This window comes from Gopherus evgoodei, chromosome 2 (assembly GCF_007399415.2).
Source record: "Gopherus evgoodei ecotype Sinaloan lineage chromosome 2, rGopEvg1_v1.p, whole genome shotgun sequence".
Lineage (NCBI taxonomy): Eukaryota > Metazoa > Chordata > Testudines > Testudinidae > Gopherus > Gopherus evgoodei.
This window is the reverse complement of record NC_044323.1, coordinates 29,745,936-29,770,027: the sequence shown is the minus strand read 5'-3', so window position 1 is coordinate 29,770,027 and position 24,092 is coordinate 29,745,936. Positions and strand designations below refer to the sequence as shown.

The window sequence follows — 24,092 nt, the reverse complement described above, 5'->3', positions numbered from 1 at the left end:
TTTTTACTTAGTTTGGCACATCATCTTGATCAACTGTTTTTTCAACTCTATGAAATGGAAGAGGGTTTTCATAGGTTCCTGTTTGTATTCATTCTCTCTTCTCTTGTCTCTCTCAATTTCTAGTATGGTTAAAAACCCAATATAATAATAGAAGTAGAAAAGAGGGTTTTATATGAAGCAGGAATTTATTTAAATTAACTGTCTGCTGCTTCTAAGTTAAATGTAGAGGAGCATTTTTTCTGAGTACCTTTATACAAGATCTTTGTCTAATGGACTCACTCATATAGTGCTTATACATTTAATTGATTTTGTATTTTCATATTTGTAAATATTGTCTTTGGAGTGAGGTGAGAATAGTATGAATTCTTTAAGGGCTTTGTCTTAAAACTGTAGCATAATTTGACTGTTTTATTGATCTGACCTAGAGTACATACTTGCTATTGTTTGCACCAGTTAATAGAAGAATTTGTTGGCTTTTTTTTAACCGAACATTTGAGAAGTGCAGTTCTGTTATGCTGTAGAATTTGAATTGCTTATGTACTGGAATATTTACTACCTTCTTTGTTGTTTCATTTCAGAATGACCTTATTTAAAGATGTATGAGGCTATTTATAATCGACTTTGTGGCAGTGATTAAAGAGGTGTGAATAATAGGTTATTGGAAGTTGACAGCTTCATGTTTACTAAACCAGTGTTAGAACATTTATGCTGCTCAGTTCTACCTCATTTTTCTAAGGTGGGATTTGCATTTTAACAAGTGCATAGCATGGGTACGTGTTTGGCTTTTTTTTTTTTTTTAAGTGGTTACCAGTGTATTGGTGGTTCTTATTTTTTACATCTGCATAAGACTAACAAATCACACACTATGTACCTATTAATCATTGTACCATGTATTAAGATAACAATCAACAAATTAGTTGTTTGGCTTGCAGAATGCCTTTCAAAGCATTGTTCTTCCTACATGGAAATCCTTCAGATGTGCTTAGTCAAATAGTCAAAAGTCTGTCTGTCTGACAAAAGTAGTGCTTTTTATGAATGCTTCTAATATTTTTATTTTGAAACATAGGAATTTTTAATGTCTCTTTGCCATTTTGGGGTTCAATTATTAATGTTCGATTCTTTTCCTATTTGTTGTTCAAAAGCAAGATTCAAAAACTGATTGGACACAGGAGGCTGTTTTTATTTATTTATTTATTTATTGATTGATTAAATAAAAATTCATTTAAAATAATTTTATCTTTAAGCAGTTCAGTATTTTTGTTACAATGCTCATAAGCATGGTTATAAGCAGTAATAAGCTTGTATTACTGTCAGCTATTTATCCACACAATTGTAAAGCACAGGTAACTTCAGTTTCCCTCTGGTCTCCTGCTATTAATAACGTCTTTGACCTAGTGTACCCCTTCTATAGGTGAGCAGTAATTAAAGATCCCTACTCAGTCTTGTGTCTTTCTATAGTGAAAATAAACAGTTCCCTGTATGTCTCTAAATACTATAATGATAGACAGCAGCATAAAATGTTAAGATAATTGAAAGGGACAAGGTGATGATGCAATATCTTTTATTGGAACAGCTTTTGTTGTGGAAGACGACTGAAGTGATTCTGGATGGAGATTGATTTGAGAGGCACTGGAGAACTTCTAGAGCATATGCCATATGTATCTTGTGACTCTCTGCCAACAGAAAATTGATAAATAGATGTACTTTTCTTCACCAAGGTGTTTTTGCTTCCAGTGATTGAGCTTATTTAAAATCTCTTCATGCATTTTTGAACTATTATCCATGAAGTGGAGGAGGAGGATATATTATTCACAAACTCATCTTGTTCCATATTTTAATATCTGTATGTTACTAATGAGTAATATATTAAAATAATAGTTTAGTAGCAATATTACTAATAACATAAGTGAGTTATGGAAAAATTTATAATTTTTGCTAGTTTCTTTTTGAAAGTTTGTCTTTATATAGTCTTTTTAAAATAATAGAATAAGTAACCATCATACTACCACCTTCAACTGTAATCTCATTAGTCACACAGGAGTTAGCCTGACTAGTACTTAGGTGGAAAGTCCCAGATACTGCAAAAATTATTACTGACCCAATTATCCTGAAAGTATTCTGAGCAATGAGCTGTTCTAGATCCTACCTTTTAGATTAGATACAGTATAAAATTGAACCCATTTATACTTGTGCTCTCAAAAGGTAAATTGTATTTTTATAAGAATACTGATACGCACCCCTGTTTCTTGGTCATATTTAAATCGTGGCAGTTACAATCTCTTGGTAGTTTTAGTGATATTGTTCATCATTCCTCCTCAAAATTGTGGTATTGTTTACCTGGCCCAAAGTGAGTGCCACATTTCACTCTAGAGAGAGTTACATTGTACTGTTGAGCGGTAGAGCCTTAAATAGTCAGTTAAAGTGCTTTGGAATCCTCCTGGATGAAAAGATCTAAATATAATGTGTATGGGAAAGGGGACCCCAGAGAAGTGTACGGTCTTCTACAATCTGTAGAATTTTTGAAAACCTCTCTAGGTGCCTTATGAAGCAATTTGAAACTTAGTATTTCAACTTAATTGGAATGTAATAAAATAAAAAGTGTGTGTATGCCATTTTAAAAATAGGTTACTGTTCCCTGTGCTAGAACTGAGCTCCCTAAGAAGGATTCTTGACATAAACTCTTGGTCCTTGTTTTCTATTTCTTCAGGATCCCCTTCATTTTTTCCAGGCCTTCTCATTGCACTCTTGACCTCACTTGCCTATCTGTGCTATTTCTGAATAAATGCCACTAATGTCCTCTCGCTGCACTAGTCATGATGCTTAGCAGACACATTACAATTTGATTGACTAGCTAGTGGGTGAGTTTTCCTAAACTGTTTGGGATGGCAAAAAGCCTGAGGGAAAATTTTGGAGCTCAAATGTCACTTCTCACTGAAAGTCATCCCTGCTTTTACTATAGTTTCAATACTTTTTTATTTAGTACTCCACAATTACAGATAGTTTTAAATAGTAATGTTTTCTTTTAAAAGAAACATTGCTCCATTTGCAGTTTTAAAATGGTATTTAAATAATATGCATCTTAATACTACAACATAACAAGTCAGTGAAGGAGTTCTGGACTATAGCCAGGGCGAAGAATGCTCACATGTGTTTCCCAGCACTGTCCAATACTGCATAGCCATGGAAGGGTTTCATTAACTTTTTTTACTGTATGCTTGTGTGGCCTAGAGTTTGTAAATCGACAGGCTTCCCAAGTGTTCTGGATGATGTATTCTTACAGTACCTTTTACGGCTGTTGGTTTCCAGAGTACAGTGATTACTTACCTGCAGTGGCCAAAACTAGTTGCTTCCTGTTACAGGTCAGTGGTTACCTAATTGGTCTAAAATTAGCTGGTAAAACAAAGTTGGTCTTTGCTTTTACACCTTAGGGTTTCCCAAGTTATGAAATATTTAACCTGTAATAGGAAGTGCTATGCATTGCCTTGTAAGGTTATTCCTATTTTTTTGCTTCTTTCCCCCACCCCCAATAACTAAACTGTCATTTATTTTGACTTATAAAAAGATGTGTATTTTTAAAACAAGTTTACTAATAAATATTATTTTGCATGGCTTACCCCTATGTTAGATTTTTTTGACATAGTGTATAATTAGGGTTGCCAGGTGTCCGGTTTCTACCTGAACACCTGGTCAAAAAGGGACGCTGACGGCTCAGGTCAGCATCACTGACTGGACCGCTAAAAATCTGGTCGACGGCACGACAGGGCTAAGACAGGCTCCCTGCCTGCCCTGGCTCTGCATGGCTCACCCAAGCAGCTGGAATGTCTGGTTCCTATGCACAGGGGTTGCCATGGGGGCTCTGTGCACTGTTCCTGCCACAAGCGCCAGCTCTACAGCTCCCATTGGCCAGAACCGCAGCCAATGAGAGCTGTGTGGGTTGCACTGGCGGGCATGGGCAGCACCCAGAGCTCACTGGCCTCTTCACTTAGACAAGCCGGCCACTTCTGGGCGCTGCCTGAGGTAAGCGCTGCCTGGCTGGAGCCCGCACACCGAACCCCCTCCCATATTCCAACCCCCAGCCATGAGTCCCCTCCTGCACTCCAAACCCCTCAGCCCCAGCCTGGATCCCCCTCATCCACTCCAAACCCTCAACCCAGCCCCACCCCAGAGCCTCCAGCCAGAGCCCTCACCCTCCCCCCCGTAGCCCAATCCCCTGTCCCAGCCCAGAGCCCCCTCCCACACTCCAACCCCCTGCCCCAGTCTGGTGATAGTGAGTGAGGGTGGGGGAGAGCGAGCGACGGAGGGAGGGGGGATGGAGTGAGCGGGGGTGGGACCTCTTGGAAGGGTCAGGGCAGGGCTGCAGGGAGTGGGCAGGGTGGGGCAAGGGTGTTTTGGTTTTGTGCTATTAGAAAGTTGGCAAGCCTACCTATAATTAAATAAAGACACTTTCTGGGAATACTTTTCAGCCCTTACTAGTTGAGATCTGACAACTCATACTTCTCACCAACATAGCTGCTATCCAAGGAAAGTTGTCAGTTTGAGATTAAATATCAGCAGTGGTATGAAGTTTTTGTTTGTAACCGATAATTACCAGCAAATCTATAACTTTATTTCAACAGGCTTTTACCAGCCAAAATTACATATAATGAAAAAAATTTTAATACATTAGAGGGAAGGATTGGAAGTTCCCCAGTGATAACTACTATAGTAGTTAGAGTGATTTATCAAGTGTGCTATCTTGCCCTTCCCATAACATAGTTAAGATTGATCCAACTCTCTTCCACCCTCCCCCAGCAGCCAGACCTTTGTCTCAGGCTACCGTGCTGAGCTCTTTCCCTTTCTGACTTTGCTCAGCTTCCTTTCCCCACATTCTCTTCTGGCTCCTTGACTTTTCTGTTCCCACCTAGCCCCTGTTCAATGACTCCTGCTTAGTGGCTTCCCTACTCAGCAGCTTCCAATTCCCTCTCTCTCTCTTTCCCACTAAACCAATGGAGAACTCCAGCTATAGGAATGCTCTCCAGCAGCAATCCTCCTTTCTCTAGCAGCTCCCTGGCCTCTCCAACATCTGGATTCTTCTTCTAGAGGAGGGGGACAGCAGATGACTGATTATCTCTGACTGTGCTGATCATCATCTTTGGAGCTTCCATCCTCTACTTCCTGGCATTTTGCCCTACAATTTGGTCCTGTTTACATGTTTGCAACTACGAAGACGGACCACCTGTTTGAGGGGAAAGGGAAAAAATGTTAAATACTTTGAGAAAAAAGTTAAAAATGTATTTTTTTATTTCTGAGGCATGTCCCATATTTTAAGTGTCATTAGTGTTATGAATTGGTCTAACAATATTTTAAGTTAAATGCCTTACTCATACTTCAAGTCCAAATTCTTTTCCTGTTAACTTTTTCCCATTTACAGAAAACATGTTTGTACACCTCACAATTGTTCTATATCTGAAATAATGTCCCATTAATAAGGTTTATCAGTGGAGAAAAGCTAGTTTAACCATTTTGCCTTTTTAGCATTTTGTGTTCTGTTTATCTCCTTTTCCGAGGAGTAAGTGAATCACAGTCAGACTGACTCAATATACAGTATGTAAGTAACTGAATTCTGTTATAACCAGTATTGCAAATACTTAAATATATACCATTTAAATAAGCATATTTATGGAGTTAACTGAAATACCATATTTACTACTTTAACATGTATAGATAGCATTGTATATTTGCTGTCTTCAGTCTCTCTGCCTTATCTTATCAACTATTGAGATTTCTACCTGTATGTGAAGCACTGAAAATAACTCACAAAGTATTTGAAAAGAACTTACTCTCTTTCTCTTCAGAATGCTCTCTCTCTTCATGAGTTGATCTAAGCCATTGCAATCTATGTAGAATATTTCTCCATTTTGGACAGGATTGCACCCTCCCACAGTAAAACATAATGGAGGAGGCTAACAGAGAGGCATATCTCTGAGAAGTTCATGGAGATTTCCCTGCAACATTTTGTTGGGATAGAATAGCATTTGATTTCCTGCAGAATAGTTCTTAGGACCCTCATTTGAATCACATTGATCCCCTTGGTCAAAAGAAGGGCAGGACCAGCCATGCCACAACCCTGCTGCTCCAAGCTGGTTCAAATACTCAAATGCTTCCTTCCTCCTAGAAGAATGACTCCACTGGGGGAACGCTACCAGGGGTTCCACTGGCCATGGGCACTTCCGTTATTTTGGGTACCCTTTCCTTAGTGTGCTTCCTAACCGTGGAGGTGAGGGTTCCATGAAACAGGTAACACAGTCACAGGCTTTATTATTTCTTCCTGGTAAGCTCTGAGATAGCAAGATGAGATGATTTGCTTTCTTGACAAATAGATTTTTTTTATTGGCCTAATACTAGCTCCCCACCCTACTAGCTAGCATTCAACTAGTTCTTCATATATGCAGCTTTCTGACAAGTAGAATATCTCTATTTGAAAGAGTTTGACAGAATTTCTTCTCCTATCCATCTCATTATTAATCTGAAATCAGACGTCTGTTACTTACCCACTATACTTCATTTTTAATTTACAAAAAGCTAACAGAATTAAATTCAAGACTGCCTGAAATGCACATCAACTCATTTATATGAACAAATGTAGTTTCTAAAAACTGGTCCTTTCTAGTTAAGTTACACCTAAGTTCATTCTTTCTCAGATTCTGCCTTATCAGTACTCTTTCATCTTACATATAAATTTCAGTGTCAAATGGAACAGACAAGCTCCCTTTAAATTAAAGTCTCAAAATATATAACTTTGTTCCTGTATAGACAATGAGAATGCAAAGGTGTGGAACTGAACTGAACACATTTCTTCATCACCATCATCATTAACAAGCGTTTTGACATATCTGGTGTAGGATAAATTCCATTCATCACAGTAAAACTCTTCCAATTATCTTTTATTCTCTGATATTTTGTATCCTATTCATACTCATGACCTGATGTGTCCCCTCCTCCCTCCCCTTTTTTTAGTGTAATGTATTTATTTAGAACCTTTTACAGACTCTAATGAATTAAGGGTCAACATTTAATAAAAATGAGTGCATGTATTCTTGAAAATTCAGTGTATGCTGGAATTGTATAGCTTATAAAGTACAAATATTTATATTCCATAGTCTGTAGCATTTGATTATTAATAAGCATTAATTCAGCCCACATTATAGTAACCTGATATTAACCGAAGAAATTCAGAAAGATCATGCAGAACTCTTGCTGCTTGTTTCAGCTGTATCATACTGGCTTTTACTGTTTTTCACTGCAAATATGGGAATGTTGACAGTAATATGTACATGTAGCTGAACCTGTATGCTTAACAAAAAACAGCAACAAAATAACTCTGAGAAGTAAGATTTAGAAGCATATTAGCATGTGGCCATTGGTTACTACTGCAAGTGAAGAAAACCTAAAATATGACAGGAAAAATCATCAGTCTGGGACTGGCTGGAAAACAGATGTGAGGCAAATTGATAGAACCTCAAAAAATGAGGTACAGAAGAGATTACTGGAGGGTTAAAACTCACATATCAAGTGTTTAAAACATAACTCATGTTAACTGCATTTTTTTTGTTCTATTAAAAAAAAGCTATTTCCCCTGGGGCTGAGAAAACTTTCTTCTTCAAGTGCTTCTTCATGTCCATTCCACGTCAGATATGCGTGCGCCACATGCACCATTGCCAAAGACTTTTTCCCTCAGCAGTATCTGTTGAGCTGGCTTTAGTGCCATCTGGAGCCGCGCACTCATGCACTGGTATAAGGTGTGCCGCCAGTTACACAGCCTCTCAGTTCCTTCTTACTGGCATGACAGTTGCTATTACAACCCTTCTTCCTTTAGCAAGGGTTTCTTTCCAGTTGTTTTTGGTATAGGCATAGTTAGATGGGATGAAGGGGGGACACTGCTTCTCCCCCGAAACCAGAGTGCCACTCCTTCCATCCCCGATTTCTGCAAGCGCTGAGCTGCCCTGCACAGCTAGCTTTGCTCAGCCTGTGGGGTGGGGATGGGAGGGGCTCTGTTCTTTCCACACTGCACCTCCCTCCCCTGGCAGGCCAAGCACAATAGGCTGCGGCTGGGCTGGGGAGCAGGATAGAGCTGCTACTCAGGATAGGGCTGCTATCTCAGCAACAGGCCATCGCCTCCTGGGTCCTAATGCCTGCCCATTTCCTGTACAATGGTCAGTGCTCAAGAGTGGGGCAGGGGGGTAGGCAAGGAGGAAGAGAAAGGACTACGGGGAAGGGAGCAAAGACAGTGGTGGGAGGGATGGGGGGGATGGGATGGGGAAGAGAAGGAGATATGGGAATGATGAGGGGAAACAGGAACCCAGCATGTGGCATCCCCTTGGAGGCAGTAGCCCAGCAGGGAGGTGGCTGTGGTAGCACTGGGAGGCACCAGAGCAGCCACATTGCTGTAGCAGCTGGTGCCAGAGTGCAGCTCCCGTGCTCAGGTCACCACAGCATCAGCTGGGCTTCCCCATTAAGCCGTCCTGTCTCATCCCGTCCCCCACCATCACTGGCAGCCCAGGTACCGCTCCAGGTGGGAGGCAAGCCAGGGAGGCAAGGGAGCTGGCTTCAGCAATGCACAGGTGTGCATGCATGCATGCGCACCTGCGCTTTGCCCCCCCCAATATAGCAGTCAAACTACGCATATGGTTTTTGCATTCTAACTCTTTGCTCTTAGTTATCATACTTTAGTATATATAGTTTTTGTAATTAGTATTACTGTACGTAATGTAAATAGTTCCTGTCATTCAGGGACTCTTTCACCCCGGGGGGACAGGCATGTCCTGGTCCCCGGGTTTCAAACCTTGTGCCTCTTTTGGCAAACCTATGCCTGTGAGTGACCCATGCTCCAGCTACTTGAAGTGCTTGGGAGAAACTCACATAAAGGACAAGTGCCAGATCTGTCGTGACTTCAGACCCCATACTAAAAAAGACAGAGACATTAGACTATCCTTATGGAAGCCACCCTCAGACCAGCCTCAGAGCTGAGTCATTCCGATTTGGTGTTGAGCACTTCAGCGTCGGTGTGAAGTGCTCCTCCAGGAATGAGCTCTTCCCCGCACCATTCACCGTCCCCGGTGCCGAGGAAGAAACACAAAAAGCAGTGCACTAACAGAGAGGTCTTGCTAGTGCAGAAGAAAGACAAGTGTGGGAAAGGCAGCACAGAGAGACCTGGGCCACTCTTCCACTCCTGGGCCCGTGATAGCATTGTTGACTCCGCTTAGAGTATTGAGTCTGCTGCAGGACCTCTGCTGACACATGGAAGCCACCATGGAACAAGCAGTCTGACTTATGTTGACCCCAGGGGGTTTCCAAGTGGCGAGAGACCAACTCTCTTTCCCAGTCTCCCAGAACTCTAATGGGACACCCTCCAGCTCCAGTGTCCAGAAGCAGGAAAGAACAAGGGGTGCTGGGCTCCTTTCCAGCACCAGACCCCTCCAGCACTCTCTAGAAGCAAGCCAGCCCTGATCTCAGTGTGCCGCCTATCTCCGGTCTTCCACCCGTCCTCAGACCCCCAGCACTGCCTGGTGGCAGAATTGGGTACCTCTCTGTTGTGGTCCCCAAGAGAGGACTCCTCTTCTGAGTCACCACTGGTATCCAGACTATATATGCTACCGGACTTCAGTACCAGTCTCCCCGATGGCACTTGGCCAGTGGGTCATTGATCAATGCAGTAGCCATACTGGAACCTTGACTGCTCACAAACAGCATGTAGGTCACACCCTGAGTGTCTGTGTAGAGCTGCAGCCTGCCAGCAGTACTCCAGTAGACACTGGTTTTCCCTCAGCTTGGTTTCCCCTTGTCGGGTGACCCCTTTCTCTTTTTCCCAGGTTCCCGCCGGCACTGCTCTGTCCCGGGTGCTACTAGGTTGCAGCCTGCTCCAGACAGTCCTTCCTCCCCAAGATCCAGGCAGCTATTCATCCTGCTCTGCCCTGTGGGTCTTTTTATATGGGCCTGCTAGGCCTTGATTGGTTGCTCTTCACAGCCCCTCTCCTATTGGCTGCTTTTTTCACAACCTCCCTAAGGCTCTATTAACCTCTTACTGGCTAGTGTGGTGTGGACACCCCATCATGGGGTCCATTGCCCCTGTATAGGATCAATATGCAACAGTATGCTACTTTAATTGGAGTTACCAAACAATTCAGTTTAAACACAGCACTGGATTAGTTTTATTTAAAGAATAAAAGTTTAAGTACAAAGAGAGAGATTTTAAATGAGTACATGTATAAGGCATTAAAGTCAGAATTGGTTACAAGAGAAGGAAAGAGAAAATGCTTTCTAGTAACTAAAATATAATAAACTATACTTGGTTCAAGGTAAAATCCTTGCCATCTGTTCCCAGCAACATAGCTGACCAAATTCTCAAGTCAGGATATGCACCCAGAGTTCAAAGAGCTTGTTTTTTTGTCATCTTTGGTGAAAGAAAGAGGAAGAGATCCACTGGGGTGTTTTTGCCTTTTACTTTTATAGTCCAGTCCCCCTTTGAAGTGGATTCTTCTTAATAGTACCCCTAAAAGCAAAGTTTATTCAAACAGTAAAGAAGGTGATATGGAGGGTTTTTTGAGGGTGGGGTTTAGGTTCCCCCATGCTCTTTCTTCTCTCCTGTGTATGCGCAAATGCCGATTTACTTTGTCTCCTTCTTGCTGTCTCAAGAATCTTGTTTACTACTTATATGTAAATTGAGGTAAACACACATTCCTTTGTCTATTTTTTTTTACATTTGGCAGGTTGTCATTAATTTTAAATATTAAAACAGATCAAGTGCTATTTCAAGCCTATATCAGTGTAGTTGTTATATTTAGAGTGTTTGGTTAATATTGTTGGGAAAACTCAAATTTGGAATTTTTCAGTGACTCCCAAGCTTAAGATAAAATATGTTAGAAAAACTTTAAACTTTAAAAAAAAAAATGACCAACTTAAAAAAAGAGAGAAATTAAGCTTCTGATACACCTCTTCACTAGATCATAGGTCTATCCTTATGGTAACAGTCTTGTACTCTAATGGTGGGAGACCTGATAGGATATGTATACATTTATGTAATGTGTGCACTTCAAAAGTGGACTCAGAAGTTGTACTGTTTACAGAGACTAGAGTTATGTAGTGGTGATATCTGTGACAAATGATAAATTGCATATTGTCATGCAAATTTGGTTGTCCTAGGTTTACAAGGGACCACAAAGGTCATCTAGTCTAACCCCCTACCAAGATGCAGGATTTGTTGTGTCTAAACCATCCAATACTGATGGCTTTCTAGCCTCCTTTTGAAAACCTCCAGTGAAGGAGCTTCCACAACCTCCCTAGGCAGTCTGTTCCATTGTTCCACTATTCTTATAGGAAGTTTTTCATGAGATTTAATCTAAATCTGCTATGCTGTAGTTTGAACCTATTGCCTCTTGTGCTGTCCTCTGTGGCAAGGGAGAACAACTTTTCTCCAACTTTTTTATAGCAGCCTTTCAAGTATTGAAGACCATTATCATGTCCCCCCTTAATCTCCTCTTTTCCAAAATAAACATACCCAGTTCCTTCAGCCTTTGCTCATATGGCTTGCATTCCTTCCCTTTGATCATCTTTGTCACTCACTTCTGGATCCTTTCTAGTTTCTCTACATTCTTTCTATACATTGGCGACCAAAATTGAACACAATACTCCAGCTCAGGCCTAATCAGTGCCAAGTAGAATGGTGCTATCACCTTTCATGACTTGCATGCTGTGCCTCTGTTAATACATCCTAAAATTGCATTTGTTTTTTTTTTGCAACAGCATCACATCTCTGACTCCTGTTGAGGTTGTGATCCACCACAACTCCCAGATCCTTCTCAGCAATGCTGCTGTCAAGCCAGCTGTCCCCCATTCTATATTTGTATATTTGTTTTTTCTTACCTAAGTGAAGCACCTTATATTTGTCTTTGTTGAATTTGATTTCGTTGTCTGATTGTCTCATCTCTGCACACTAATCCACCTTCTCTTGGGGCTGTTTCTGTTTTGGCTCCCAACAATGCCACTCCTATCAGTAGTCCTCTCTCCAAACCCAAGTTTGACCCTACCTCACTATCAAACAGAAATATGTCCTGTAGGCATCTGAAGCTGTAGTGTCAGTGACGTAAAAGGTGGGGCAATACAATGACTGTGGAGTGGGACTTGGTCCTGTCTGTTGTATGTCCCTCTTCCTCATTTTTCCTGGAGAGGAATCCTCAAGACATGCCCCAATCTCTGTTCCAGGCAGGAACTGGGCAGGTGGCTTGTTCTCTTAGAGGCACTGAAGCTGAGTCACAGGCCAACATGAAGTCAGAGGTTGGGGTGAAACAAGTGTCCTCACTTTCCTCCCGGTACGTAGTGTCACTCCTCAAATCTGTGTTTGAGCTGTGGAGAGGGACGTGACCAAGGCACTTTCTCTCCCTTCTCAAGCCTTCAGTGCTATAGGGAATTGAAGGATAGTTGTCTTCTCTTTCCTACACAGGGTTTTCTTTTTTTAGTAGTATAGGTGGAGCTAGTGGCACCACCTATAGTTAAGGTTGCCTCGTGCTTTTTGCCCAAACTTTAACCATTTGGGCTGAAATTTTCTATGCTTCTGGCTGAATTTATTTATTTATTTTTATTTTTGAAATTTTAAGTGAAAATGGTTTGTCCACTTCTAAGAATGAGGTTAAGGGAGAATACATGTTTTCTAATGTTAAGTAAAGTTCTTACTGCCATTATATTAAAAAGCTCTAGCTCTTCTATGCTTTGAAGCAAGGACTTCAAATTTGGCAGAAGAGTTGTTCTAGTTTCAGGGATGTACCTTTTGCTATCCCAGTCCACGAGAATGTGGCCAAATTAAAGCCTCTGAAAATTGCCATTTGCATACATTCAATAGAGGTTTCTTAGAGGCTGACAGCAAAATTGTCTCAACATTCTATCTGTACTGAACATGCTCCAATCTGGGTCTGCATATGGCTTTACCTGTAACTGCTCCTGGCTATCAGTGACCATTGTGGTGTCAGGCATCAGAACAGAGAGCAGGGAAACTCTCTCCTCTGCTTTGAATGATCCCTCTACTTGTGCCAGGGGAACACAGAGAAGGAAGAAGCAGCGGCACTGCTATTCAAATGTAGAGGGATCCAGAGCAGAATGGGGACAAGATTAGGCTAGGGCATGGGAATGAGAAGTTAAAATGGAGGAGAGACTGGGAGCAGGGACAGGAACAGAGAGGGAGCATGACAGGGACAAGTTGGGGTGGGTGGACAGGAGCAGTGAAGTGGGGGACAGGAGTATAGGGGATGAGGACACGCTTAGGAGAATAGAAGCAGGGAAGACAGGAAGAGACGGAGACAGGCTGTGGGAGACATGCTAGCAGACTGGGGTAGAATGGGTTGGAAAGGTTTGTAAACACTAATGAATGCTCCCTTCCAGAACCTGGAATAGCATGTAGGATTCTTGAGTTCACAAAATTCTTCTGCTGTCTGCAAATAGCTGTGAAACCTATGGACAAAATGTCTCTTCCCCCTATAGTGTCTTCTGCTACTACCACCAGTTATTCCATCAGCTCAAGTGGTAGATGTCTGTGCTGAACATCTAAAACCCTGCTTGTGACTAGTGTGGTGGTCAGTTTGGTTCCATATGATGGAATTTGTTTTTATCACTTTGATTTCCTAAAAATCTAGGAAATTACATTTAAAAAAAATATGTTGAAAGAATGTTAAGATTTCAAAGTCCAGCACTCAAAATTAGGAAATGCCAGTATTAAGTTTACCCAGGCAATCATAATTTGGTCCTCTTGTGAGTATGCAGAATGATAATGTCTTTAATTACATGATCACGTACTGTGTTTTTCCACAGGATGGGATGAATCAGGGTTGGAGGTGAATGAGATGTTTGTCAGTAGGATGCCTACCTCATTTGTTGGAGAACTGGGAAAGTGTGAAGTGAATGAGCCAGGGGACTGCAGGAAGAGAGGATGCTCTCAGAATTAAAGCAGTTGAATGTCACTCGGAGGAACTAGATTCTATTCTGCCTCTTCCTCTGTCACTTAAATCAGACTTCTCACCCTTAGACATTGTATATTCCTTATTGTCTGGATGCCTAACTTGAGACAGCTGGGGACTGAGCTGAGGATGTGCTGAGCACTACTGCAACTAGAGTGCATGAAAATTGTTCTTTGAACATATAAAATGCTAAGTACTCTGAAAAAAATAAGGCCCAAGGCATCCCAGATTGGGCATTCAAAATTAGTGGATACTTTTGACAGTTTTGGCCTTACTCTCTCTGCACTTCAGTTTCCTCTTCTGTAAAAAGGGGATAATAATACCACTTCACTTCATAGGAGTGTTGAGAAGTCAAATTCATTAATGGTTGTGAAGCACTCAGATGCTATGGTGCTGAGCACTGAATGTGAAGATATCATTCTGACTTCAGGGCAGGGTTTTGGATAATGTGTGTTAAATAAGGCATCAAAACCACAGATTGAATGATGAGGATAAAAAGAAATATTGAATAGCTATCAATTCAGCTATCAATCCCAGCTTGAGCAAATGAGTCAGGTATGCTACAGACAACTTGATTCACTACACAAACCTGATTTGTTCCCAGAGCACCATCCATCCTGTGCATTGAGTCAGAGCTCCTGTGGGGAAAAAAAAAGTTGTATGTGATCATGTAACTAAAGACTGTATCATAATGCATGTGGGCCAGGGGCCAAATTAAGATTCCACAGGTAACCTTTATTCTCATATTTCCTAATTTTTGAGGGCTTGATTTTGTCACAGTAATGTTCTTTTTGATATGTATTTGTTGGTTAGTTATTGTATCACCCAAAATGTGCTGAGCACTTTCCAAACATAGCCTTTTGCTTTGTGACCCCGCAATCCTCCAAAGATCACAGAAGGGGGAAGAGCAACAGGAAGACTAACATACTGGAGCAAAGTTTCATACACATTTTAGTGTGTTGGCTCATTGAGAATTGTGGAATGAAAATCTACCTGATAGTGTCATTGGTTTAGATTATGAAAATGGATCTTTGTTAATTTTAGCATTGCACAAATGATGGGATGAGATGATTCCAAGTTTGTACTGAATCCAGCCGTGATTGTAGTGAAAACATTAGAAGCTTTCAAAATAAATAGAATTATGAATTCATTATATTTAAAATATAAAAACAGTGGTAATCAAGACCATTTTCTTTTACAATTTTTTATTGTGCAGGTTAGACACACAAACTTACATGTGCTCCAACTGGCATGTATATTACAGACTTTTTTTTTCATTTTCCATATTTTATCCCTTTATCCACTTTATCCCTGATTTTCAAAAGATTCTAGTTAATATACTGTTTACATAACTAAGCAAAACCAAAACAACCCCCCAGCAACCTGAATTTTTATTTTATTTTATTTTTGGGGAAAATGTTCTTCTGTTATCATGATTGCATTTTTAGCTCCTGATCCCACACTGACCTCCATGAGGGCTGACCTGAATACACCTGTGTGGAGTTTGATTAAATTCAGTAGGGTACCATGTGACCAGACCTCTGCACCCATGCAAAGCACAATTAAATTCAATTCAGCTCCAAGCACATAAAGGCTTCATTGAAGGATCAGGGTCTTAATTTGTAAAATTACAAAAATGTATTTTTTTTCCTCAGCATTGGTTCTATGTTTACAAAGAAGACTAAAACATGGGTAGAACAAATGACCAAGAAGGAGACAGAGGTCAGACTAAAGCACATAAAAATATAAGAACGGCCATACTAAGTCAGACCAAAGGTCCATCTTGTCCAGTATCCTGTCTTCAGACAGTGGCCAATGCCAGGTGCTCCAGAGGGAATGAACAGAATAGGTAATCATCAAGTGAGCCATCCCTTGTCACCCATTCCCAGCTTCTGGCAAACAGAGACTAGGGAAACCATTCCTGCCCATCCGGGCTAAGAGCGATTGATGGATCTATCCTTCATGAACTTATCTAGTTCATTTTTAGACCCTGTTATAGTCTTGGCCTTCACAACATCCTCTGACAAGAAGCTCCACAGGTTGACTGTATGTTGTATGAAAAAATACTTCCTTTTATTTGTTTTAAACCTGCTGTCTATTAATTTCATTTGATGGCCCCTAGTTCTTGTGTTATGAGGAGGAGTAAACTTCCTTGTTACTTTCTCCACACCAGCCATGATTTTATAGACCTCAATCATATCCCCCATGAGTTGTCTGTTTTCCAAGCTGAAAAGTCCCAGTCTTATTAATCTCTTCTCATACAGCAGCCATTCCATACCCCTAATCATTTTTGTTGCTCTTTTCTGAACCTTTTCCAATTCCAATATATATTTTTTTGAGATGGGGCGATCACATCTGCATTCAGTATTCAAGATGTGGGCGTACCATGAATTTATATAGAGGCAATATATTTTCTGTCCTATTATCTATCCCTTTCTTAATGATTCCCAACATTCTGTGTGCTTTTTAACTGCCGCTGCACATTGAATGGATGTTTTCAGAAAACTATTCACAATGACTCCAAGGTCTGTCTTGAGTGGTAACAGCTCATTTAGATCCCATCATTTTACATGTATAGTTGGCATTATGTTTTCCACTGTGCATTACTTTGCTTTCATCAACACTGAATTTCATCTACCATTTTGTTGCCCAATGAGGCAGTTTTGAGAGATCCTTTTGTAGCTCTTCACAGTCTGCCTGGGACTTAACTATCTTGAGTAGTTTTGTTTCATCTGCAAAATTTGCCACCTCACTGTTTACCCCTTTTTCCAGATGATTTATGAATATGTTAAATAGGACTGAACCCAGTACAGACCCTTGAGTGACACTACTATTTACCTCTCTCCATTTCGTAAAACTGATCATTTATTCCTACCCTTTGTTTCCTATCTTTTAACTAGTTACTAATCCATAGGAGAACCTTCCCTCTTAACCCATGTCTGCTTACTTTGCTTAAGAGCGTTTTGTGAGGGACCTAGTCAAAGGCTTTCTGAAAATCTAAATACCCTATATCCACTGGATCCCCCTTGTCCACCTGCCCCCTCAAAGAATTCTAGTAGATTGATGAGGCATAATTTCCCTTTACAAAAGCCATGTTGACTCTTCCCCAACAAATTATGTTCCTCTATATGTCTGTCAATTCCGTTCTTTACTATAGTTTCAATCAGTTTGCCTGATATTGAAGTCAGGCTTACTGGCCTGTAATTGCCAGGATCACCTCTGGAGCCCTTTTTAAAAATTGGCGTCACATTAGCTATCCTCCAGTCATTGGTACAGAAGCTGATTTAAATGATAGGTTACAGACTACAGTTAGTAGTTCTGCAACTTCACATTTGAGTTCCTTCAGAACTCTTGGGTGAATACCATCTGGTCCTGGTGACTTATTACTGTTTAGTTTATTGATTTGTTCCAAAACCACCTCTAATGACACCTCAATCTGGGACAATTCCTCAGTTTTGTCACCTAAAAAAACAAAGGATTTGTTCTGTCTCCTCCTTGGACTTGATGTCGGTTTGTATACGTAGATGTAAATTAGATAATGTTTTCAGGCAAGTAAATTGATAAATTACTGCTGTTCAGGTCAAGAAAAGCATTTGAACCCTGGCTTTTTGCTGTCATTCACACCAGTGCTCCTCAACACTTACAGCAACTCTACTTTGCATAGTTAGATTCACTGATCACTGAAGATGAAGTAATTCAGGTTCAACAGATCAAATGGGCCAAATATAAGGATTTGGACAATCCAATTTTTAGGTAAAGCTGAATTTATTATAAAGTTTCGAGCTCATAACAAATGAAAAGTCATCGAATGAACTATTAGAATGAGTGGGATATTTTTCTGTATATTTAAGCAGTTAAATTAATGCTAGTTAAAAGATTGCAAGTGTGAGTCCTTTAAAGAGTTGTTGTGTGTTGTTTGCGTAAATGTGCCAAATAATATCATTACTGTAAAAGGATCCAGTTTGGCTCCATTGAGTATGTGAAATTATTGTAACAGGAGTATCTGATGTAATTCCCTCCTACTGCCATTATCCTCTTTACACATTGGAATCAGAATAGAGAAATGTCAGGAAGATACAATTAAATAATTCTGGTTTGGTTTCTATTGTCAACTTAATGTAAGTCTTTTTGTTTTTCTTTTATTAGTACTATCTTTCAAAACTTAATATACATAAAGTGTAATTGTTAGTAACAATAGAATAGAAAGATCTTAATATGATAACATTATCACATTGTACACACACCAGAATGTGGATTGTCATAGAAAACCTAAAACCATGGCGTGATTGCAAATTACATTTTATGAAAATCATATTATGCATATATGAAATATGTGGTGATCATTTTAAATTCAAAAAGGTTGTTTTGTCATGCTGGTGCATATTTTACATGGAACATTTTTCTTCTGAAATGGAAGGAAATGAGCTAATGGTTTGCTGATTCGCGGTGAAACTATTTCCTTTCCTAAATGGTTTTTTTAAATGGTTAGAATATTTACTTTTTTTAAAAAAGCAGAATTCAAAAGAGCAAGAATCTTGCCTCCCATTTATTTTAATGGGCAAAATTTCAAATGAGAGAATTAATCTACCTTCTGGAGTGTTAACAGTGCAAATAGCATAGATGTGCAAGTGTCCTAAAGTAGTGAGATTACTGCATCATAGATATGATTCTTTCGACCTCTGGAGGAGTATCGCTGGTATAATAACATCTATAGGCTTATTCATTGATAAATATTTGCCTTTTTTTTTAAATCTCCTTTCTCATTCAAGGTATGTCAGAGCACTTCATTATAATACATGAAAATCTGCCAGTAATTTACTACATGAATATGTAGCAGAGAACCTTACACCAAAAATATAAGTGTAAATAGTTTATCCTTTAAAAATATTAATTTCAATGTGTAACATTTGTTTCTACACATTGTAAGAGAAAGAAATAATGTTTTTGAATAGAACAATTATAACAATTCAAAATTATAACATCTCCTCTGCATCTTTAGGACTATATTAGTGATCTCTACCGCCATGTGATGGAAATACATAGAGCACTCAATGTTGATAAATGCAAAGTAAAGCACATTGGAAAATATAATCCCAACTATACATATAAAATGATGGGATCTAAATGAGCTGTTACCCCTCAAGAAGGCGATCTTGGAGTCATTTTGGATAATTCTCCAAAAACATGCACTCAGTGTGAAGCAGCAGTCAAAAAGCTAACCAAATGTTGGGAAAAGGATAGATAATAAGTTAGAAAATATCATATTGCCTCTATATAAATCCATGGTATGCCCACATTTCAATACTGCATGCAGATGTGGTCACCCCACCTCAAAAAAATATATTGGAATTGGAAAAGGTTCAGAAAAGGGTGGCAAAAATGATTAGGGGTATGGAATGGCTGCTGTATGAGGAGAGATTAATAAGACTGGGACTTTTCAGCTTGGAAAGGAGATGACCAAGGTATGATAGAGGTCTATAAAATCATGACTGGTATAGAGAAAGTAAATAAGGAAGTGTTGTTTACTCCTTCTCATAACACAAGAACTAGGTGTTGCCAAATGAAATTAATAGGCAGCAGATTTAAAACAAGCAAAAGGAAGTATTTTTTCACACAACACACTGTCAACCTGTGGAGCTTTTTGCCAGAGGATGTTGTGATGGCAAAGACTGTAACAGGGTTCAAAGAAGAACTAGGTACGTTCATGAAGGATAGATCCATCAGTGACTGTTAGCCAGGATGGACAGGGTTGGTGTCCCTAGCCTCTGCTTGCCAGAAGCTGAGAATTGGTGACAGGGGATGGCTCACTTGATGATTACCTGTTCTGTTCATTCCCTCTGGGGTACCTGGCATTGGCCGCTGTTGGAAGACAGGATACTGGGCTAGATGGACCTTTGGTCTGACCCAGTATGACCGTTCTTATGTTCCTGTGTTCACTGTATAGCCGTTTCTCCACAAGACTATTATAATATGTCCTCCAGTTTGAACTAACATAAACTCTTATTCTTTCCAGGTACCAAATGATAGGGGAAGATGTTGTGTAACATCTCCTTTGTAAAGCTGCCACTAGGCGTGTTGTTTTGTTTGTTTTGCTTGTTTATTTGTTTTAAAACCTTAATTCTCTTTAGAGCTTGTATAGTGTGATCTAGGCTTGTATGCACCACTTGTGTATACTAGCTTCTAAAAGAAGGATGTACAATAACTGCTTAGCACCTACACTAAATATCTCACTAAACATGTTGGATATGCTGTAGTGATGCCTCTAAAGAAATCATAGTTATAGTCTGAACTGAGTGTTTTTGTTGATTTATTTTTTGCTTTTTGTCTCCATGCAGTTACCAATTACAATAATGTGGTAGAAACAAATTCAGATTCAGATGATGAAGACAAATTGCATATTGTGGAAGAAGAAAGTGTAACAGATGCAGCAGATTGTGATGCTAGTGTGCCAGAAGATGACTTGCCAACAGACCATACAGTATTACCAGAAAACAGTGAAAAAGCGGGAAGTACAAACAGTTGCTGGGAAGATGAAGGTATGTTCCGTTTGGATAATGATGCTCTAATTAGGAAAATTATTACTTGGAAACATTCACTCAATAGAATGTTTTTTAATACACTTTGTCATTAATGTGTATTTATAAAGTTGGGGCTAGATACACAAAGAAATGTAGGAGTGGTGATGCCAAGAAAATTACTGGGATTCACAAACCGTGAGTTTGGTGCTTAGACTCCCTGTGAATAGGGAGAAAGAGGCATCCCTAGAATGGGATTCACAAAAACTAGTACAGTAGGAAGCTCCTTGCCTAAGCTAGCCAGTGGGCGGTGCTAAGCCCTGCCTTTTTTTCAGAGATAGATGCTTAAGTCCAGGCTGTAGGCAGGTGCCTCCCTCTGCTTGGGAGTCTCAGATGAAAACCCTCTCTTGGTGGTAGGTACCTATGCTGTTTTAGCAAGAAGCTGGGGAAGAAGGTGCTGAACTCCCTAATAACTTTTAACCCAATGATGAAGGCACTCACCTGTGTTGTAGGAGATGCCCAGTTCAAGTCCCCCCTCCACCTGAGATGGAGAAGGAATTTGAACAGGGAACAAGGCTACTTCTCCTGTGAGTGTGCTAGCCACTGGGCTATAGGATGTTCTGATGTGCAGCTCCGTCAGTCTCTCCTGTTGAAACTGTTCCAGTAGGGATATATCAATTTTTTTTTTAAAAAGTCACTGGAGCAGAGGGACTCAATCCAGGACCTCTCATCTATCAGTTGAGTGCTCTAACCATCAGGCTAAATTATCATTTTCATGCTTGTCCTCTCTCTTTCTAATCTGATGTTGAAAGTATTCCATGCTTACTGGATCGGGCCCTCCAGACAAGTTAGGTGTGGGAACACCTAACTTCCCCCTTTCATGAATCACTCAGGACAGGGGCACTGGATTGCAGAGGCCAAGGAGTAAGAGCCACTTGGGGAGCCCAGGCGGCTTTGGGGAGTCGCCTACCCTCCGCCTGCCCAGGTTGGAGGGCCCAAGAGCCCGTGCCCCAGCTGTCGCTCTTCGGCCCCCAGAATGGAAGCCGGAGACAGATCGGGGTAGGAGCTGTGTGGGCAGCTGTGGGGAGCCACGGACCCTCCACCTGCCCTGAGCAGAGAGTCCAGGGGAACAGTGACAATTGGCCAGGGGCTGCTCTCAGGTCTACCCAACCCCAGGCAGGTGGAGGGGCCCAGACTTCCTGGTCCAGCTCCAGCTTCGCTGCAGGGCGGGGCCTCCCGGGGAAAAGGAGGGTTAAGGGCAGGATCTCATGACTCCCACACTTTTAGGAAGAATCCCATACATGCTGTGCTTTCTCAGAGCTTTATCAGTGTAATTTCACCTGCTTTTACTGTTCTTATTTAAAGTATACTATCAGCCTTTCAAATTTAGCTGATAAAATTGCGCAGCTGAACCAAATTGTACTATAAACCTGGTATGTGTGCAAGCATAAGTTTGAGAGACAGGTGGCTTAGCTTTTAAGCTTGGCTCTAAATAGCTCCATATGTATAAACTTGTACAAAACTATGACTTTGGATTGGGCTCAGTTATTAACTTTTACTATATTTAGATTTTTGTCTCTATTATAAATACGTTAAATATGCAGCAAATGATCATGTATACTTCAGTGATTTTTACTAACATAGACTCTCATAGCTGTTTGAACACCTAGTAGATTTAAATAATTAATATACTGTGTGTTTGCTAAAATAAAGTTTTTAACATTCAATACTGAAAAATATACATGCTCTAAAACATTCTTCTTATAGTGAAGTCAGTTTTCTTGGTTTGTTAACATTATGATTTATGTAAGTATGTGATTTGAGTATTTTGCAATAGATAAATCAGAGAAAAGGAGGAGTTTTACAACATTTTGATTTGCTATGTGTTTATATTTTTGACATTTGTAGTAAGAAAGTATCAGAGGGGTAGCCGTGTTAGTCTGAATCCGTAAAAGCAGCAAAGAGTCCTGTGGCACCTTATAGACTAACAGACGTTTTGGAGCATGAGCTTTCGTGGGTGAATACCCACTTCGTCAGATGCATGTAGTGGAAATTTCCAGGGGCAGGTATATATATGCAGGCAAGCTAGAGATAATGAGGTAGTTCAGTCAGGGAGGATGAGGCCCTGTTCCAGCAGTTGAGGTGTGAAAACCAAGGGAGGAGAAACTGGTTCTGTAATTGGCAAGCCATTCACAGTCTTTGTTTAATCCTGAGCTGATGGTGTCAAATTTGCAGGTAAACTAAAGCTCAGCAGTTTCTCTTTGAAGTCTGGTCCTGAAGTTTTTTTGCTGCAGGATGGCCACCTTAAGGTCTGCTATAGTGTAACCAGGGAGGTTGAAGTGTTCTCCTACAGGTTTTTGTATATTGGCATTCGTAATATCTGATTTGTGTCCGTTTATCCTTTTCCGTAACGACTGTCCAGTTTGGCCAATGTACATAGCAGAGGGGCATTGCTGGCATATGATGGCATATATTACATTGGTGGACGTGCAGGTGAATGAACCGGTGACGGTGTGGCTGATCTGGTTAGGTCCTGTGATGGTGTCGCTGGTGTAGATATGTGGGCAGAGTTGACATTGAGGTTTGTTGCATGGATTGGTTCCTGAGCTAGAGTTCCTATGATGCGGTGTGCAGTTACTGGTGAGAATATGTTTCAGGTTGGCAGGTTGCCTGTGGGCGAGGACTGGCCTGCCACCCAAGGCCTGTGAAAATGTGGGATCATTGTCCAGGATGGGTTGTAGGTCCCTGATGATGCGTTGGAGAGGTTTTAGCTGTGGACTGTATGTGATGGCCAGTGGAATCCTGTTGGTTTCTTTCTTGGGTTTGTCTTGCAGTAGGAGGCTTCTGGGTACCCATCTGGCTCTGTTGATCTGTTTCCTTATTTCCTCGTGCGGGTATTGTAGTTTTGAGAATCCTTAGTGGAGATTTTGTAGGTGTTGATCTCTGTCTGAGGGGTTAGAGCAGATGCGGTTGTACCTCAGTGCTTGGCTGTAGACAATGGATCATGTGATGTGCCCGGGATGGAAGCTGGAGGCATGACGGTAGGCATAGCTGTCGGTAGGTTTTCGGTATAGGGTGGTGGTAATGTGACCATCACTTATTTAGAAAGTTCAGTCACAAGTAAGAAAGTTCAGTCACAAGTATTTTGATGCTCTTGGTTGTATAGGTCTAAGGAAACAGCACTTAAATATGTGCTGTTTGTCTTAAAGGAAAAAGCCAATAGGGTGGGTAACTGAAGCATTGAGAACATCCCTGAAACACTTCTGTGTGTGTTTAGAATACCAGTTTACAGCATGTGTAGCAAGTTTATCACTAACCAGTAATGAAATTTATCCTGCATATGTGGACTCAGTATACTTTTTGGTTTTCACCTGATTGATCAGTTCAGAAAAATATAAAAGTAGGTGCAACATACATAAACTACATTTCATTATCAGATCAGTTTCTTTCCGTTTCCAGCAATTCTAACTGAAGTTCTAAAAGATCTTCAGAACAGGTGTCTCAAATATAAGGTGTATATCTCAAGAGGTTTAACTGAAACACGCATACAAGTCTCAACAAGTGAACCACATGTATCCCATACAAGTTGATGGCAATG

The 24,092-nt window shown here is 40.5% G+C and overlaps 1 protein-coding gene across 2 annotated transcripts in view; it reads left to right on the top strand.

Moving 5' to 3' along the window:
* ZEB1 (zinc finger E-box binding homeobox 1) overlaps nt 1-24,092 on the top strand; it is a 250,650-nt gene that overhangs the window by 163,968 nt on the left and 62,590 nt on the right. For both annotated transcript variants that reach the window (XM_030550216.1, XM_030550217.1), the window contains exon 2: nt 20,315-20,515. In XM_030550216.1, coding sequence (XP_030406076.1) covers nt 20,315-20,515 — 201 coding nt within the window. The remainder of the gene's footprint in view (nt 1-20,314; nt 20,516-24,092) is intronic.